Below are 19,817 nucleotides of genomic sequence, written 5' to 3' on the forward strand. Positions count from 1 at the left end.
GGGGGTGGCAGTCAGAGACACGGATGCATCTGTCCCCGTCGCCCCCAGTCCGACCATATATGGACAGAAGTCCCCCAACCACACAGAAGTTTACAATCTCTCTAACTCGGCCTCTCCATCAAAGCTATTTTTCACACAGATCAAACGGATCCCTCATATTTAAGGTCTAAAATTGACATAATTTACATGGGGATAATTTAGCACAAATAGTGTAATTATGTGATATTAATTTAAAGCTTATATCCTCCCTTTTCCTTATAAATATTTGCCCTTAAATTTGCACATCGATCCTCCACTTAATTATATTTCTGTTACCTATTGTTATATTGTTATACAAAATGTGTATTATTAAATTCAGCCATTCAGATGATATTCCTGTTGTTTAAATGTAAGATTGATTGGATGCTTTTGGGAGGCATTACAGTACTAGGGAATCCCTGAGGATTGCATGTACCACCTATCTATGTTGATACCGCAGGAAACATTTAAAAATAGACACTTAACACCGTCCACTGGGACTGCTCAGAGGTGAAAAATGTTCACACATAATTCAACTGTGACATAAGATGATAGAACACAGGTTCAAAAAATAACCTCCCGCTCAAAGGCTGACTCACTGAAATGACAGAGTATCAGATTCAGATCTGATCACATCTAGCTGTACTAGAAAAAAAGATTTACCTGTAGACCATTATTCAGCTGATCAGGGCTTCTCAAAAACTACTTAACAAATAATATGTGTATCAATTGTAGACAATGAAGCTGTCATTATTGTAGTAGGTGAATATATGACAGCAGATAGAAATGGTGGTCCTACTGATGCTCTCTAACTGTTGTTGGGAAAATATAACACTGCATTCAGGTGAAAGGCATTCCAAAGATACCAACAGTTTAGCACTATACAACATTTACTTTAAATATAAGAGATGAAGCCAAACAATTCCATATTGCTGATTTTTTTAAATAAATACAATTTTTAGAAACTTGAACCAGACCTGAGCATATGTATCCAGCTGTATGAATGTCTAAAAATGTAAGTTTTGTAAGATGGTCTGAATAATGGCATCTGCTTCACAAATAAGTAATCTTATGTCACATATGGAGACATGAAAATATTGAGATATTGTTTAAAAGGTGCATGAAATACGATTTTAACTTTCTTATGTGAGCAAAAAACTAGCTCACATATGATGCTGAAAGACAGCATTCCACAGTGGCTCTGGCATTCAAATCAAGCCCAGACAGGAGCATAAATGTTGATTTATCCATTGCTTCCTTAAGAAGGTTAATTACAACTCTCAGTTACATGTAAACTTTTCAAATTGATGCCAAAGGGCCATAGATTATGTTCACATGTCAAGACTGTATATAGGAAAAGAAAGAGTGCATTTCCTCATAGGGCACAATAACAGAATGTGGAGTGGAGGGGGTGGGGGGGGAGTAAGGAGCTGACGAATAAGGAGCTACAGCAGCAACTTCACCCCGGAGCCCCACTGGATGTACACTGAGTGACACCTGTTACACACCATGACCCTAAAAGGAGAGAGCTGGGCCAATCAGAGTGTGGCTGTGGCTGCCATGGGGCCGTCCTGCCAGCCAGTGGGGAGGAGGGCTGGGTCAGTGTTACTCTCAGCTGTCTAACATGTTTAAGTCCCCATCCCACATACCAGAGTACTAGCCCACTGACATATACAGTATTCTTCAGGTTGGATGGTGGCCCTTCTCAAACGTTTCCTTAAGCAGACCTACAAATCTACAGTTACAGGCTGGCTTCCAGGATGGTCATATTAGTGTGACTGGCGGGACCGGGACCGGTAGAATGACATAACTTTGTGTGGCTTGCACTCCCATGCACGGCAACTCGGCACCTTTGTTATTTCATAGGGAATCATTTACATCATGGTGCAGTAGACTCCAATCTGCATCAGAATCTACCATCAGGAAGCGCTGTTGATCTATTTCTGAGACAGCATAAACAAACCGCTTTAACAGCAAGCCAGTTAAATCAACTTTGATGAATAGTGAACTTTCTTCATTCACTTGTACTATCACACATTAAGTATAACATACTTAAATAGTTACATAAATACACAATAGCAACATTTGAGTTCATTCAATGTAATTTAAATGAGTATGATGTTAAATTAGGTGTTAAAAAACACCACAGTAAGAGTTTTGTGAATTTTGATTTCCCTTATTTGGAACAGTCCTTTGTTAAGCCATCCATGAAAACAAACTTTATACAAAAAGCGTTTTTCCCAAAAACCCGACTCTCTCTTTTATCAATGCTTGTTATATAAAAGCCCAAAAATTGAGAATTCAAAACAATGATGGTACTGGCCTTATTACACATTATTCTGGTATTTTAATTCATCAACATCAACATTTTCATTGTCAAACCTGAATAGTTTGTGCCTTTAAAAATATTAAAGAAACGATGTATAAAATGAATCCGAAATACAGTGTAAAACATGATTGAAAATATGAAGAGAGATTATTTTATTTTTGACATGGTAAACTGGTAAACAAAAAACACTAGCAAACTTTTGATGAATGTGAAAGCAAACGCTGATATCAAAGTAGAGATGTCAAACGATACATTGAAAATGTCTGAATTATGCTTTCAATTTATGACTAATTTTATTTTTATAACACGCCAGCCCAGTTTCTCTCCATTTTAGTGGTGTCCCCGTCATGGTAGATCAGATACACTTACTTGAGGGTCGTTATATAATTTTTTTTAGCAGCTCTAATTTGGGCTTGTGTGAACTCCTGGACCCGCCCCCCAGGCCCTGGCTCTGGGCTTATTTAAGAAGCCCCTGCCACCCTCGGCCTTTGTCCCAGTGGAAGCATCAGTCTTGCGATACAACTTGGTGAGTGCCTGCTACTACTTTGTCTGTCTGGACTACTTCAGTCTTGTTGGGACTGACTGCCTACGCTTAGATTTCTGATTGCTTTAGATCTGGAGATAGAAATAAGAAAAACAGACATTAAAATAGACTTGCTCAAAACTTCATTGACAGGGATAGTGCTTTCCTCCATAACAAAAAAAACTTGGAAAGAGGGAGGAGAGATTTTTTAACTATGAAATTGTTAGAACCGCCTTAAAAATACAGAGATCAAGCCAAACTCTGCACGTAAGTTTCTTCTTGGCCTGCGATGGTTCCATTTAAAAATACTCACAGAGAAAGAAAACGAGAAAGGAAATATTCCAATTAACAAACAAATAATAATGGAGATATTTTCTAAAAGCTTTCTGTTATTGAACTACATGTCTGCTGTGCTCCCCCATGGTACATGCATGAATGTTGTGATGAATGGTCTCAGCAGCATTGATGGCGAGTTTGTATGGGTCAGTCAGGCATCATTGTTCACAGCACGGGCAGTGCGTAATGAATGAAGTTGTCAGTGGTGTAGGGATTAGAAGCCATGCTGTAAAAAGAGGTGTGACAATGTGTCAACAGCTGCAGCGGAGTCAGGGTCCTGCTGTCGCTTATCAACAGCCAAGCTCTCCTGGTCGGGGGACAGTTAGAGATAGTGGACACTGCAGCTCTAAGCAACTCTGGGTATAGCCCAGTTTGGAATTACCAGGGCTATGTCTTAAAATAGACAGCTAGTCTAGGACACTCGAATATGCCCTGTTTTGGCTTTAGCAGACGGACCCAAGTGGCCCACATGAACCTATGGAGACAGAGAATTAGTGATTGTACTGCTCGCCTTGCTCTTTTTTAAATTTATTTATCACATCTTTATCTAAGCTCTTCAATTTTTTTTCTAATTACGAGACATTAGTTTAAACATGTAAAACATCTCGGTAGCCTAAAATTTAACAACACAAAAAGGAAATGTACCATGTTAAAGTTACTAAAATAGATGCACATTGCAGCTTAGCTGGAGGCAATAACCTTCTGCTTTATAAAATGATCAGACGTCATAAAATAATAATCCTCTAAACTGTATATCATTATTTTCAAAATCTGATATCAATTGCCGACGAAATAAACTTTTCGCATAATATAAATATGTTTCTTCTTCAGAAGGATACATACTCCTACACAGTTAGGAAGACAAACTAAAGCTTCCTGTTTATAGACCTGTGCGTTTAACAAGCTCGATCGTGTCGCTTCATTACAATTAGGTTAAAGTATCTGTCTTTTAGAACACTTTATTTCAGTATTTCGCTGTTACTGTGATGGAACGTCTTTACCAATTTTTCTGTATCATGTAGTGCTCGTGTCCGCGTTTTTGCAAATCGGGAGTGAGATTTTTAACCTGTATTTCTGTCTTCCAAAGACCATCCCAGAAAAGACCAATCATGTGTGACGACGACGAGACTACCGCCCTCGTGTGCGACAATGGCTCTGGCTTGGTCAAGGCTGGATTTGCCGGAGACGACGCTCCCCGTGCTGTCTTCCCTTCCATTGTTGGAAGGCCCCGCCACCAGGTGCGCTTTAAAATAATTGATGTTGTGTGCACGAAGCCACGAGTTTATTTTATTACATAGTAAAAATTAGAACCGCTAAATTTAATATATATTTTAGCCTAACAGATTTACTCAAGATATGCGATAACTGTAACAATAGCCTTGTGGCTGTGCTAATTCAGGGAAAGTCGACTTTTTACACATGCTGTATTATGCAGAGGGTCACGTTCACAACAGTGTGCTCCTTCTGACCCGTTTACTCTCTCTTTTCCAGGGTGTGATGGTGGGTATGGGTCAGAAGGACAGCTACGTAGGAGATGAGGCCCAGAGCAAGAGGGGTATCCTCACTCTGAAGTACCCCATTGAGCATGGCATCATCACCAACTGGGACGACATGGAGAAGGTGACTGAGGCTGCACTCACTCTCGCTGCATGCCAGTACATTTATAGGCCTCTTATCTTTATTACAGTTTTCTTATACAGACACTCATACAGACAGACTTGAAGGAGAAGAAAGCAATACATTTTAGAATATATATTATGTGCCTTTCCTCATGTAATGATATTATAACCTGGACAAAATGTGATTTTAAGATTATTATAAACTCCTCCCTAATCAACATTCCACAATATTCAAAGCAGTATTGTAAATTAATCTCAAACATAAAGATGTTTATTCAGTGCAGTGGACCATTGGTTGTCTGTCTTGCGCTCAGACCCTGTCTTCTTGCACCCTGTTAGATCTGGCACCACACCTTCTACAATGAGCTGCGTGTGGCCCCTGAGGAGCACCCCACCCTGCTCACAGAGGCCCCCCTTAACCCCAAAGCAAACAGGGAGAAGATGACCCAGGTAAATGAAATAGTTCAACCCTGCTCAAATAAATGCTTTTAGGTTCATGTCCTCCTTATTAAGATGCTGCACTGTCAATCCAGAAGACCTCTAAAATGGCTGTCATTCCCTCTTGCAGATCATGTTTGAGACCTTCAACGTCCCTGCAATGTATGTGGCCATCCAGGCTGTGCTGTCCCTGTATGCCTCTGGCCGTACCACTGGTCAGTGCTCCATATCTTCATCTTTTGCTTCATGAGTAGCCCATGGTTGATACTACCCAGACAATTTAAGCAGCTTGACAGAACCACTTGGATTTGTCATAATACTGTAACCATTACAAATGCAGACACACATTCAATGAACGTGCTAATCCCACCAGGAAAATGTCTATTGCCAAGATTATGCATCAGTATAAATTCTGGAGATTAATTATAAATTTGGTACTCATATGATCACAGTGAGTCAAGCTTAACATAGCCCAGTGCTGAAAGAGAACTATGTTTAGTTGCCAGACAGTTTGACAAATGGCTTTTACATTGCAAAGGATTAGCAATAATCCTCTACTGGCACAGTATCTGACCCACCTGCAATCATTAATGTCACCAGAAGTGCCTGTTTATTATGTGACAAAAGCACAAGGTCACTAATATATCACCGTGAGGCTGTGACAGGCGTGTGAGCAGTGTCTGACTTCGCCTTGTGTTTGTAGGTATTGTGCTGGACTCCGGTGATGGTGTGACCCACAATGTCCCCATCTATGAGGGTTACGCCCTGCCCCACGCTATCATGCGTCTGGATCTGGCCGGTCGTGATCTGACCGACTACCTGATGAAGATCCTGACTGAGAGAGGCTACTCTTTCGTCACAACTGGTAAGAAAGTTTCTCTGACTTTTGGAGAGAGGTTACCCTCCTTGTGAGCTGAAGAATTGAAATAAATTTACATAGGCTGAAGTTATTTATTCTCATTTAAAAACAAGAATAGAACATGCAGTATGTTGAGGTTATAAATACTTTCTTCAGAGATTTTTAAACAGTAGTGGTAAAGGTAATATTACGGTCTTGGGGAGCCCCTCACTCCATTATTTTGAGGGATAGCTTGTTGCAGCCCAAAATAAATTTTCACAAATATGTTTTTTTGAGTTGCGTCTTTATATGTGTTGGACGGTGTATATATGCATAAGCTTGCTCAAAAGTGCCCTGTGATGGTTCAAGGTTTTAAGACAGTGTTCAGTTGCAGTTGCTTTTGGAGAATCTTTGCATTTTCCCACTGGAATTGCTAATCTCTTCTCTGGATCTTGTTCCCTCTAGCTGAGCGTGAGATTGTGCGTGACATCAAGGAGAAGCTGTGCTACGTGGCCCTGGACTTTGAAAATGAGATGGCCACTGCTGCCTCCTCCTCTTCTCTGGAGAAGAGCTACGAGTTGCCTGATGGCCAGGTCATCACCATTGGTAACGAGCGTTTCCGTTGCCCTGAGACCCTCTTCCAGCCTTCCTTCATTGGTGAGTCTCATTACCTCACTGTTTTCCTTGTCACCCACTAGTTCTACATCGTTAGTGTCTCTAAGGACCAGGAATAACAACAATACTATTAAATGGGTTTGCTTGAATTTTACTACAAAAAATCGAAACCTTGATGTTTTCAGCGTGATTCAAATGACCTTCTTGTTAACTGTCACTGTAGTGCCCCCTAGTGTTACATATGATAAAATCACCTGACAACATCTCAGTTAAAATCCCACTCTTGACGTGGCCTCTGCACAGTTTGACTTCATCGCTTCCCCTGAAACTGTACCAGGTGTGTTGTTTCCTCCATGGAGTGACTTCTTTGTATTTGCCCGGCAGGAATGGAGTCTGCTGGTATCCATGAGACAGCCTACAACAGCATCATGAAGTGTGACATTGACATCCGCAAGGATCTGTACGCCAACAACGTCCTGTCTGGTGGTACCACCATGTACCCCGGTATTGCTGACCGCATGCAGAAGGAAATCACAGCCTTGGCTCCCAGCACCATGAAGATCAAGGTGAGGGATCTTTTCCTTTTAGGCATTTAGCAGGGTTTACTTTACTCTAAGAAGCAATCATATGAAGTCATATCAGAGAATATAGTAAATATTGTTGGTAAATATGGTGCAGTGTCAGATGAACAGGCCTGTGCTAATTTTAAAGTAGACACAAGTAAATGTTTGCATGGAAGAATATCATTTTTAATGATTATCCTTCGTCTGTTAATCCACTAGATCATTGCCCCCCCTGAGCGTAAGTACTCTGTCTGGATCGGCGGCTCCATCCTGGCTTCCCTGTCCACCTTCCAGCAGATGTGGATCAGCAAGCAGGAGTATGATGAGGCAGGCCCCTCCATTGTCCACAGGAAGTGCTTCTAAACCACTTACCCCTTCCATCCACTCTGTCTGCAATTGTTCTGTGCTGTTTACTGTATATACATGTACTGTTGTAATAAAGATAGATGCTTGTAACAGTAATCATGATGCCTTTCCTTTTTTTCCAAAACTTGATTTCCATTATTTGCAAATGAAACTGAATTTTATACACAAATAAACTCGCAAGTAATGATAAACACATTCAGCTATATGGCTGCATATCAGTATAGCAATGTTACACTAATTTGATTAACTTAAATAAACTTAACTTAAATAAATTACCGGGTATTCATAATAATAACTAAAGACAACGGCACCACTGAGCATGTTTGTTTGTATTTTAACTAACTAGGGGTTTCTTGCTATTTCAATTAAACTTTTTTTTTATTTCTTTAAGCTATAATTTGATCATGGTCCCAAGCTCGTCTACTCTAGCTAAGAACATTCAGCGGTAACTATCTAGCTAATTGGCAACAACTCTCTTGTTAGTTAGGAATGTGTTGAGAACTGAAACAATCCATTAACTCCAAACCCAGAATAAAGTAAATGCCGCCTGTGTTCAGAATATGCTTCTTCTAATACAGGGTTAAACGTATGCCAATATATGATAAACTTCAGTGCATTTCAACAGGCACCGTCATGGCCACCCGCTAAGGTTGGGTCGTGGGTCCTGATATTTGAACCTGCTGTGTCCAATCAGAGCGCAGATGCGGAAAGCGCTACCGTTTGAATGGTTTGCGGAAAAAACTACTCAGAGGGAAGAAGTTGGGCAAAGGGATGTTATTTATATACGGGTAGCAAGCTTAATTTCATTTACGCATTTAGAGGATAATGTAGTTATTGTACCTAGACCAATCAGTAGCTACCTTACTCAATGTAACACTACGAGGAAGTGTCGACACACGAAATGAAGATTTGAAATAAGTTTGGGATGTGAAAGAAGGTTTTTGTATGTGACAGACGCGGTGGGTTTCTAGCTAAGTTAGCTAGCAAGCGAAGGATCGGTCTCTAGGATGTTGACTGGCGGGGTGGTATTTAAGAAGTCTGTGTTAATTAGTTAAGTTAAGTTGAAGCGAGAGGGTGAACGAACGATTTAATTCAGGAAAGGCAGGAAAAGAAGGAGGATCGCTTACCAGCTGTGTTCAGAACGTCTTTGCATCGGAGAAGTTAGCGAGTACTAACGAACTGTAGCTAGACAGGGAAAATGAAGATTTCGGAGAGGAATGTGATGCGCCTGGCCGTTGTGCAGCACCTTCGCGCTGCGTATGGAATAAAGATGAAGAACTGGAACAAAAACAAAGCGAGCAACGGCAAGTTAACTACCAGTCATTCGGTAAGTGTACAGACCAGCTCGCTAGCTATCACATTAGCAAGCCTGTCACCTTGGCGAGCTCTCTGATCTATTTAGCTGTTCTCCATCGCAAATCAGTATAGTAAGGAATCAATCAAAGCGTCACCTTCGATGTCAAAAGTCTTAACAAATAGGATGATCCAGTTAGCTAAATGTTAGCAGGCTAACTAGCTAGTTAACTATTTGCAGAGGCAGCAATTTGCAAATATGCAATGCATGTTTAGGCCTTCACTTCCCCTTTATTTTTACAGTACATTGCCGTGCAACACATTCCTTTTGTCACGGCTGCAAATCATGGCATAGATTACTTGACTGGCTGATTAGTATATAGCTGTGAACACCGCGGGCTGAGGACCTTATGTCCTCTGTCCTCATGGGTGCTGCTCAGTTCACAGGTGACGATGGTTGGAAAAATAAAAGTGCGAGAGCGAATCCGTTTTCAATGCAATCGGGGGGAAACGCACTCTTCTGGCTATTCCAGATGAACTTTGGTAGCATAGTGAGTTGGGTAAGTAGAAGTTGCGTTATCAAGAAACTAATAACACGTGATGAAAAGGACTGGCAGTAGCATAACGTTAATACGTTATATTTCCTGAGGCTATGGTTTGTGGTTTCTGAGGGGGACATTCTAGTTCTGGGTCACTGGTTATTCTTATAAGTTACAGTTAAAGTCAAGGATGTTAGTGCACATCCTCGATAAAACCAAACAAACGGACTTTATACAACACTAAACGTGACTTAATTGAGGCGGAGGGGGTCTCTTAGCCTGACATCTGATCAAATAATCATCTTGGTAAAATAGATTAATTAATGGCAGACAAATATATTCCCAAAGAGATATAGGAGCATGTTCAAACTAAACGAATAAACAATACTGCCAAGTAGCCCATTGTTTGGCGCCTGTCACATGATAATTAGTCTAAAATGCAGACCTTTACTCATTAATTTCTTAAAGCAGTGCCTATAGAAGACGGGTGATCTTAGTGGATTATATACTATTGTACAGACATTTCTTTTGAGCATTCTTGAAAAACTTTGATTACTGTCACCTTTAAATTGCATCCCTCTTTCCACCAAACAAACAGCCAAGGATGTGAAAAAGTGAATCAATTTTTGTTGAACACACAATGGTTAATTATCATACATGTTTATAGGATGTAATGATGGATCAAAAGTGCTGTTCAATGCAGTAGAATGGAACAATAATTTGATAAGGGAACCTCTTGTATTTTCAGAAACACTGCCACTGATTTTTTTTTTCAGAACTACAGAGAAAAAACACCATTATCACACAACAGCCAACAAACTGAAAATTCACTTATTTTTTCAGCATGACCAGGCACAGACTTGCTGTTGTCCAGATGAACAATGTTACCTCTGTCCCTGAGCCTCTTCTCTTGGACATGTTTGAATGTATGGTCCTTGGCAAGCACAATAGAGACTCTGTAATCAGGTGGTACTCTTAACAGCTTCACCATTTCTAGAAAGGCTTATGCTGCATACCTGAATTTTTAGTCACTGCAAATCAGTTGCTGCTTGAAATTGCATGTTATGGTTTTTGAAAAAGGAACCGTAAAAGACTTGCCATCAAAGACTGTGCTTGAGATGCTACCATGCCATTCAGTCAATCTATTCCAATTCTGTCTTTACATGGCTTTAACATTCCCTCAGTATACATTTATGAGGATATAATAACAGATTTTTTCAAACAGACAGGATGTGGTCAATTTTTGTTGCCGTTTTTACTACATGACACACTAAGGACAGAATGGGGTTTGGCAAGGTAGTGATCCTGTTTTCTTCCACTTGGATGAAGGCACAGAGGAGACCAAGCAAATCATCCAGCTCACAGACTAGGATGATTTGATTTGCATGGCCATGACGTCTTCCTGTGTAAGTGTGCTCACAGGCATTACACAGAGCACTGGGGAACATGAAGATCTCTCATTTCCGCACTAAATATCAGACTCAGGTTTAATTACAACAACAGCATGTTCAGTCCACCTTGAATGGGTTTTTTAATCAGAAAATTTTCTGTCTTTCCAGTTCAAAGTTTTTGGAGTGCCTCTGGACAACTTACCACAGTGCAATGTGGCTGAATATGGAACCATACCGTGGTAAGAATACACAGCACTGTATCTGTTTAAACTCTTCACTCATGCTATTATTAGATGTGGTCTACATTGTGGGCGTACACCAGCAGAAGGATTTAACATTGCTGTCCCAAAATTTTGCTGTGAAGCTGTAAGAGAATGTCTTTATATTCATATGAAATCACCCAGCATAGAGCTGAGCAGTTTTGACCACTCCATTTTAGCTACTTCAAAGGGAAATGCTGATCTGATCTTCTGATCCTTCCTTTCATTTCCAGCTTTCTGGTGGATGCTTGCACTAGTCTAATGGAACATGTCCATACAGAGGGCTTGTTCAGGAAGTCTGGCTCTGTTGCTCGTATGAAAACTCTCAAGGTGAGTGGCTGGTGACTCTGTCCATGGCTTGCTCTCTTTGTAGACTGTGGTCTGTGAATAAAAGGGAATTGCTGAGAGTGTTTTGAGTCAGCTGAGTTTGTTCCCTGCAGGGGAAGCTTGACCAGGGTGAGGAGTGCATCCCGAGTGCACTCCCCTGTGATTTGGCTGGTCTGCTGAAGCAGTTCTTCCGCGAGCTGCCGGACCCCGTCCTGCCTCCTGAGCTGCATGAGGCTCTGCTTAAGGCACAGCAGCTGCCCACTGCAGAGGAGAGGACCTCAGCCACCCTGCTGCTGTCCTGCGTACTGCCAGACAAAAACTTGCACACGCTGCGCTATTTCTTCAATTTTCTCAAGAACGTGTCCCAGAGGTAAAGTGGCAGCATTTTCAACCCCAAGTACCGGGGCACTGTTATGTTTAGCTCTAGCCCTGCCATTCAAATGCATGCGATTGATCCCCTTTCGCTGGTCATGTTACCCTGGGCCTAGATGTACAGAGAACAAGATGGACAGCAGCAACCTGTCGGTGATTTTCGCCCCGAACCTCCTGCACTCCAGCGATGGGACTGAGAAGATGAACGGCAGTGCCGAGAAGCGGCTAAAGCTGCAGGCTGCAGTGGTGCACTGCTTCATCGAGAACGCCGCGGCCATTGGTACGGCTCAAACTATCCGTAACATTCGCTTACTTAAATCTCCTTAGAGAACCTCCTGCACCACTCATTCAAGTATGAAAGCATGTGTACTCCGGCAGCACAGTAGCATTTGAACTTCTCCCTGGTTAGGTGTGGTGCCTCAGTTCATCGTGGAGAAGGTCCCGGCCATGCTCGGCTGCGAGGCCGGCCTTGCCTCCCCTTTCCTGGAGGGCGTGGAGGAGGGGGAGGCAGACTCTGCAGTGAAGAAACGGCACAGGCGCAGTGTGGGAGGTAAGTCATGCAGGATGTAATGTAAAATTAACTGCATTTATCTTCCATAGTCATGTATTTAATTCTGCCTCAGGTTCTTCAGGATGTCGGACATTGCAGTAATGTGATTTGATTCAGAGGACATTGCATTATCCTATGGTGACTTATCCATGCAGAGCACCAAGTGAACTTGCTAGAGCTGGAGTTCTGTATGAAATGGTATTATGTCTTGCATTCCAGATATGGTAAATGGCGCTCTGAATAAGTTAAAAACTAATAGAACACCCACAAACACGCCCCAATCTGACAGAGCAGGTAGGTGCTGAGGTGTAGACTTCTCTAAAGTGTGCACAGTGGTGCCTTGCCAGTTTATCTTAACATATTCAAACTACCCACTTTCCCTCATGTAATTGATTTACCTCACCTCTTAATTGATAGCTAATTTTTATGTGGTGAAATACATTCAAATTATATTTCAGAAATCCCAAATCTGAGGACGGGTAGCTTGAATTTTTTTGCTAATAATGAATGCATTATCATCTTGCACCTTTGTCTTGCTCAGTAGGCACATCTCTCTGTCCTTTTGTCAATGTTTAAGGCAATGTGCTTGTACAAATATGCACTGTATGGTGATCCTGCTTCTTTGCTTGTCATTTTTTTCAATATTTCAATATTTCTTGTTAATATGGATCTAAAATGCCTGCTCAATATTTTACACAGGGAATTGATTCTCTTTAGCTACTTTTCATATCATTTCCAGACTCGCTCCTCTTTGCTTCCAAATTGTGTGTACATACTCAAAATATGGTAGTAAACGGGCGGCCTTTAATATTAAATTTTGCTTTTGTTTTGTCTAGCATTTTCATCAGCTACACCTGTGATTCTGACTCCAAACACCAAACGGAAGCTTCCCTCAGAATCTTGCCAGAGCCATGGATTCTCAAACAAGAAGCGTCGATCCATTAAGAAGAACCTTGGTCTGGAATTACTTCCAAATGTTTTATTTGGTGGCAGTTCTACTCCTGCCTTAGGTATGCTATGGTTCATTCATAATAAGTTTAACCTACTGACTATTAATGTGAATGCCCCGATATTAAGTGCCCTTGATGGTCCTGTGCTTATTATGGAAGAAAATCAAAGATTGCAACCCCTCGGTGACCTCTGTCCCTCTCCTCTCCAGCACACCCAGAGTCCAGCCCCTCTGTGTCCCTGGACTCGTCCCAGAGTGGCTTGTCCTCAGTGGGGGTGGCCAGCAGACACTCGGCCAGCTCCGCCAGGAGAAAGAGCAAACGGATGAGCTACAAACATATCAACAGGTAGGGATGTCGCTGAGCTGGACCGTGCCTTTTAAACACGGCGGCAGAGATGAGAATGTTGAAGGAGGACAGTCTTTGCAATGTTTTGCAGTTCTGGGGGGGGGGGGGGGGTTTGCTATTGAATGCTTCAAGGTGCTACCTATCCGAGGGACTCCAGAGATGGGTGAAGCACTGGTGAGTGGGGCACCCTGGGATGGGAGAAGTACGGCAAGGGAATGCGTGAGGGATGCCTTGGTGCGTGAAGCGCATGGGCGCGCTTCCCGAAGGCGAGGGCAGTGTGACGGAGTGCCGTCTCTACGCTTGAGTATGCGCTCTGACTGCCATACCAACGAGCCAGGCTCTTTGGCGTCGCGGTCAGAGTGGCATGGTTGCTACCCTGTAGACCCGGGTTCGAGGCCGGGTGGGGTGACTGCTCTCGCCCTTCGCTACATGTGGAATTGAGTGTTGCGGGCCAATAGGAACAGATGGAGAAACAGCCCTCTGTAACAGCTTTTAAAAGTATTGTCTGTTGTGCCCCTTGTGTTCCATATTTAATCAGATGTCTCGCTTTTCAGGGTTGAATCGGGGAAGGCTGGCTGCTTCTCACCCAAAGTCACAAAGAAAGAGGCAGTCCGCAAGTCTCTGCGATTGCGCTTCAGTCTGGGAAAGAGCAGTAGAGACTCTGTAAGTCCAAATTCCGCTGAATAAGTGTCCAATCCAGCTGTTAATCAAAAAGAGCACTCAAATACAGCCATAATAGGACCCATCAACGAGCTGATTCTGCGTGTTAATACTGAAATCTAATCCATATTTATGCATGGGTGGGGTGCCATATTGCATGATGATCATTTTATGCCAATGGTGTGATTTTTTTTAAGTTGCTAACCTTTTTAAAAAATGTTTAATAATTGGCTGAAACCTTTAACCATTAAAATATAATTTACTTTGTGTGGATTTTAAAATGTGTATTAATTCTGAGCATGTAACATATTAAGGTTGGGTTAATATTTTGTCAATGAATTGTTTTAACTTTTTTCTTAAAGTGTAACTAATTTCTTAATCAAAACTATATTAGAACTATCAACATATTGCGTATTTCCACTATTTACAGAATCTACTAAATTTTGCACATTGCGTGATGCTTGTCTCTTGCATCTCTTGATGTTTCTTAATACAGTTCTACTTAGAGCAAAATGCAATATTTAAGGTTCATAATGTCAATCCTAACTGAGGGGTTAAATATGCATTTTTTTAATATTTAAAAGAGGAACTGTTAATATAGAATATATTTTTGCACATTAATTATGTGTGTTTCTGTAACCTGGTGTGGGTTTCTTAGTAAACTGTAACATTTTTGTAAAATGGTTCATTTTCAAATGCATAATACTGGAATGTATATTTAATACAAAATAAAGTAATATTGATGAACACCTTGATTTTCCTTGAATATCTTATCAGCAAATATGAAAATTATTTTTGTGTGTGTGTGTGTGCTGGTTGTATTTTGTACAGTAGCTAATTTGCCAATTCATACTACGATGTTAGGAACTTAAATTCGCAAAGCACATTGACCATAGATTTATCCTCCATCTAGAAAATAAAAGATAGGTCCCTTTATTCCAACAGAGTGTCATTTCACATTCACTTCCGGAGGCAAAAGGATCAGACACCATTGGTTGGCGACTTGCCACTCAAGAAAATGCCAGCAGTTTTCGGTTTGCCAAAGAGGTGGCATTTAGCCCAGCGGTTATACGAAACAAGAGTGCCTCGAAAAGTAAGTGTCATATTTATTCTCCATCTGTATTTTGTGTTGGGTCATCTTGCTTTTTATTTTGTAACTTAATTAAATAAGCTAAATATGCCATTGCCAATTTTACTTTGCAGGTTCCAAGTACATAAGTAAGTCTGAGGACAACCTGCTCACCCCTCAGTGTGACCTGACCAAATGCCGGGTGTCCTGGATTGGGGCCAGTCCGGCTGAACCCGCGGACTGCAGCAGAGACTCCTATTCTGACACCCCTATGGGCACGTGCCTCAAGAACAACTACTTCTCAGAGCCCGCACTGGTCCCAGGCAAGCCCCCCATCATCGGCAGCATTCCCAAGCGTTTCTGCTGTGCTTCCAGTGCCGAAAGCCTGGAGGGGGATGGCTCTTTTACTGAGAATGACCCTGTAACCGGTCCCACCCTACTGAAGATCAAGAGGGCATTTACAGAGTCTGGCAGTGACTTGCAGGCACTCATTGAGGACCACAGTGCCCCCTCTGGAGGGGAGGTGCAACTGCATCCATGTGATGACGTTGAAACAACTGACACTTCCTTGTTTCCAAATTCCTCTGCAAGGCAAGATATGCCAGAAGAGGGGAAACCAAGTTTGTGTACACCAACCCTGAAAACAAGTGCAGTGGATGACCAAAACATCACATTTGGTCAGATTGAAATTGTGCCCTTGTCTCCTTTGCATATAGACAGTGCACTTTTTGACACAGGACTGTTAGATCATGCATCAGAAACGGAAGGCTCCAAGTTGTCCCAGTGCACAGATGGAAATGATGACAGTACAAGACATGGTGAGACTGAGCAAGTAAACACCAGCAGGCTCATTGAAGCCCTTGATATTAGCCCTCTACCCTTCAAACTTAGTGTCTCCAGAGAAGTACAGTCAACACCTTACAGGAATATGCTGACAGATCACGAGCTGGACACCCCACTGCCTACCTCTAACAAAGTCCAAATGCCAGTGAAGGAGGCTGAATCAGAGCGATCACCTGTGTCCAAACTACAAGCTGGAAATCCAGCAAATTCTCCAGGTACCACAGAAGCCCACAAGTTGAGGGTGGCTGACCACATCCAACGGTTCAACAAGCTTACCTTGATCTCGCCCAAGACCAAACCTGTCAGGTCCCCCCTCAAGTTCCAGCGTACCCCTGTGCGACAGTCTGTCAGGAGGATCAACTCCCTTCTGGGGGACAGGAGACCAACAAGGACCATAAATTATCCAGCCAAGGGGGGAACCCCCATTGCAAAGTCCATTAGCTGTGATAGCGGCTTAGCTCAGGGAGCAGAACTAAAGCTGCACCAAGGTGAAGGCGAGGTTTGCGACTCCCTTTCTAATGGAAACATGCGCACTTGCTCAAAGGCGCCCCCTCCTGTTGCGCCCAAGAGGTTTACCAGCATCAATCCGCAGAAAAAGCATGGTGCGCTTGGGGATGTGACAAACAAGGCACAGCAGAAGGCCAAAGCTGACCCCCTACTGGCAAACAAGAATGGTACAGCCTCAGCTCAAGTGCACCCAGAGAAATCGGTCCTCCGTGAGATGGCTGAGAAAGATAAGTGCCGCTACAGAGGTTCACCCAAGAATCCCCTGGCTGAAGGCAGGCTGCTGTCAGCCACCAAGCCCCTGGACCTCTGAGTGTAATTCTCCATTTGTTCTACTGCTAATGTGCAATGGTACCCTCTTGTTGAGACTTGGACTGGATTACTGGACTACTTTCTTTAATCTGAGTTGTTTCCAAACATCAAAAAATTAATTTATTTGGTTAATTTCTAAATTCTGTTCTCTATAATGTGACTCTAGGGTGATTGGGTCATGCCTGTGTCAGTGGTGATCCGTAGATGTCATTTTATTCTGTTGCCAAAATATCTGAATGCAGGTTTGCAAGTATCCGTTTGATGCTGGTTTAAGTGAATGAATGATTGAATCGTCTATAGTGAGTGTTGTACAGTTTACAGCACAAGTGTTACGGTTGAGTAAGTGTGGCTGGATTTTAAAATTAGTCTTATCTTTAGTAGTCTTATTTATATTTCATTTTGGGCTTGGGTTATGTTCTGAAGTTCAGTATATATAATGATTTGTAAAACAATGCCATTAGCTGACATTGTTTAGCTTTTTCGTTTATAGTAATTTTATATGCTTTTTATTAGGTGCTGGTCATTTGAGTATGGCTTGAATTGTAGTTTAAGCTTTGTGGACAGATTTAAGAACCAGTTTTAATGAGCAGTATTATTTTAATTTGATTTTTTTGTCTTATGTCTTCACATTTCAAAACAGTTTGGAAAAAAATGTAAAAATTATTTTTCTTCTGTGAATTTGTATAAAAAAAATTAAGTTGAAATGCTGAAAAAAACGTTCACCCCTGCAATAAACTATGCACACACACTGGCAATTAAGATTTAAGTCGTAATTTTACTTATGTAAGTCTGGCATTTCGTGTTCCTGCATATCACACATTAAATAACACTTAAATAACACTTAAACACCACTAACTGGTGGAGGAATGCGCAAACTCTGAGAGTCACGTGCAGGCGCGGGTGAGATCAGTCATGACGGTGTTCCCGGTCGCTCACTGAGGCGCGTTTTTTTTGTTTTTCAATTTCAAAAATACAGCGGATACAAACCCCTGCTTTTGTCACACTTACAAACAACGGCGGTCTTCTCCTCACTGAAATCAACCGTGGAGGAAATAGAAAAATTCATCGACGAGTTCCACAGTAATCTGTGCGAAATGCCGGCTCAAAGGCCCAACCAGCGCACAGAGGGCTCAGCAAAGAAACGCTACCGGGAATCCTCCACCGACACCGAGGACTTAAACACGCCGACACAAGAGGTTAGTGTGCTTCACTCAATTAATGCAAGACTCAGCATTTTAGAATCACTGTTTGCTGAACTGAAAGAAATGCGAGCGAGCCTTGAATTTAATCACAAGGAAATCGAGGATCTAAAAAGAGACAACGAGTGCTTGAAAATTACTGTTGAAACATTGACCAAGGAACTGGACAACATTGTCAAAGAAAACAAGACCATAAAAGAAAACATATTGGATATACAATCACGCAGCATGCGCGATAACTTAATTTTCTCCGGGATTCCAGAAAATAAAACCGAAAACCCAATAAACACGATTAAAGATTTCATACGAACCGAACTAAAACTGCCCTCCGACATTGTTGACAATATAACTTTCCACCGGGTTCATCGCCTTGGAATCACAGCAAAGAGGGGGCCTCGGCCCATCATTGCAAAGTTTGAACACTTCCAACAAAAGGAGCTAGTGAAAAGCAAAGGCAGAGAACTAAAAGGAACTCACTACGGCCTCAATGATCAGTTCCCTCGTGAAATAAATGAACGCCGCAAGAAGCTCTACCCCATTCTTAAACAACATCGAGCAGAAGGAAAAAGAGCTTCAATCACCGTAGACAAACTGTACATCGACGGCCAACTATTTCGCGATCTCAAGATTACACCGTGGCTTTTCTAAATGGGAAAAAAAAAAAAATCACACCCCAAATGCGATTTATCTGTTCAAACCAGTGTTCTCTCTCCATCTCTTTTTTCCTTAACTTAAACATTACCCACATACCCCCTGTTTTTTCTGTTTTGTTTATTTAAATTTATTTGTTTGATTCTTTACTCTATCTCTCACCTTATTTTTTCCTATTCCAATGACTCCAACCATTCACCCCTTCCCTCACTCTGTTTTCCCTACCTGCTCTCCTTCTAATACACTGTCACATCTTATCCAGACTTATGTTTCTGTAATACCCTTCTGCACTGTCTGTTTCTGTGGTCTGTGTTCAAATGTCCTTCTGTCTGACTCTGTGTCTGTATATAAACTGAGTGTCTCTTTTCTTTGTTATATGGTAACATCACACATATTTGGAGTTCATGTGGAGTTCACCTCCCACCATTTTTATTCTATTCTATTTTCTCCTATCTATCCCCTTTTTTTTTTTTTTTTTTTTTTTTTCCCTCCCCAATTTTATTTTATTATTATTTATCTTATTTTACTTTTACTTTTTCTTTGTTGACTCCAATTGATTCTACTACCAATGACACACAGTAAACACATGTAATGTCTTCAACAAAATTTATAAGTTGGAATGTCAGGGGTCTTAACTTGTTGGCAAAGAGAGTCAAAATACTCACTCACCTGCAAAACCTTAAAGGAGACATCTGTCTATTACAAGAAACACACCTCATTAATTCAGACCATGAAAAATTAAAAAATCAATGGGTTAACCAAGTTTTTGCAGCATCTTACACCTCTAAAAAAAGAGGAGTGGCAATATTAATCAGCAAAAATACACCTTACACCAGCAATTCAGTCACAGCAGATCCTGAGGGACGTTACCTAATAATCAGTGGTTCCATTGGCAATATCAAATTAA

General features: G+C 41.6%; 2 protein-coding genes across 2 annotated transcripts; both read left to right on the plus strand.

Moving 5' to 3' along the window:
- Positions 1–2,837: 2,837 nt before the first annotated feature.
- LOC118786518 (actin, alpha cardiac muscle) lies at positions 2,838–7,741 on the plus strand. The gene is made up of 9 exons (XM_036541603.1): positions 2,838–2,873; positions 4,294–4,444; positions 4,698–4,826; positions 5,165–5,275; positions 5,394–5,478; positions 5,967–6,128; positions 6,567–6,758; positions 7,101–7,282; positions 7,499–7,741. The coding sequence occupies exons 2-9, from the start codon at positions 4,316–4,318 to the stop codon at positions 7,640–7,642; spliced, it is 1,134 nt and encodes a 377-aa protein (XP_036397496.1). The 5' UTR covers positions 2,838–2,873; positions 4,294–4,315; the 3' UTR covers positions 7,643–7,741.
- A 1,102-nt stretch (positions 7,742–8,843) lies between these two features.
- On the plus strand, positions 8,844–17,061 carry arhgap11a (Rho GTPase activating protein 11A). The gene is made up of 13 exons (XM_036543001.1): positions 8,844–8,972; positions 11,037–11,107; positions 11,362–11,458; positions 11,569–11,825; positions 11,944–12,107; positions 12,237–12,377; positions 12,597–12,671; positions 13,214–13,387; positions 13,546–13,672; positions 14,227–14,335; positions 15,305–15,425; positions 15,536–16,021; positions 16,055–17,061. Exons 1-13 carry the CDS (start codon positions 8,844–8,846, stop codon positions 17,059–17,061), a joined length of 2,958 nt encoding a protein of 985 aa, XP_036398894.1.
- Positions 17,062–19,817: the final 2,756 nt, after the last annotated feature.

The sequence above is a fragment of the Megalops cyprinoides genome, chromosome 12, assembly GCF_013368585.1.
Source record: "Megalops cyprinoides isolate fMegCyp1 chromosome 12, fMegCyp1.pri, whole genome shotgun sequence".
In the NCBI taxonomy this organism is placed as follows: domain Eukaryota; kingdom Metazoa; phylum Chordata; class Actinopteri; order Elopiformes; family Megalopidae; genus Megalops; species Megalops cyprinoides.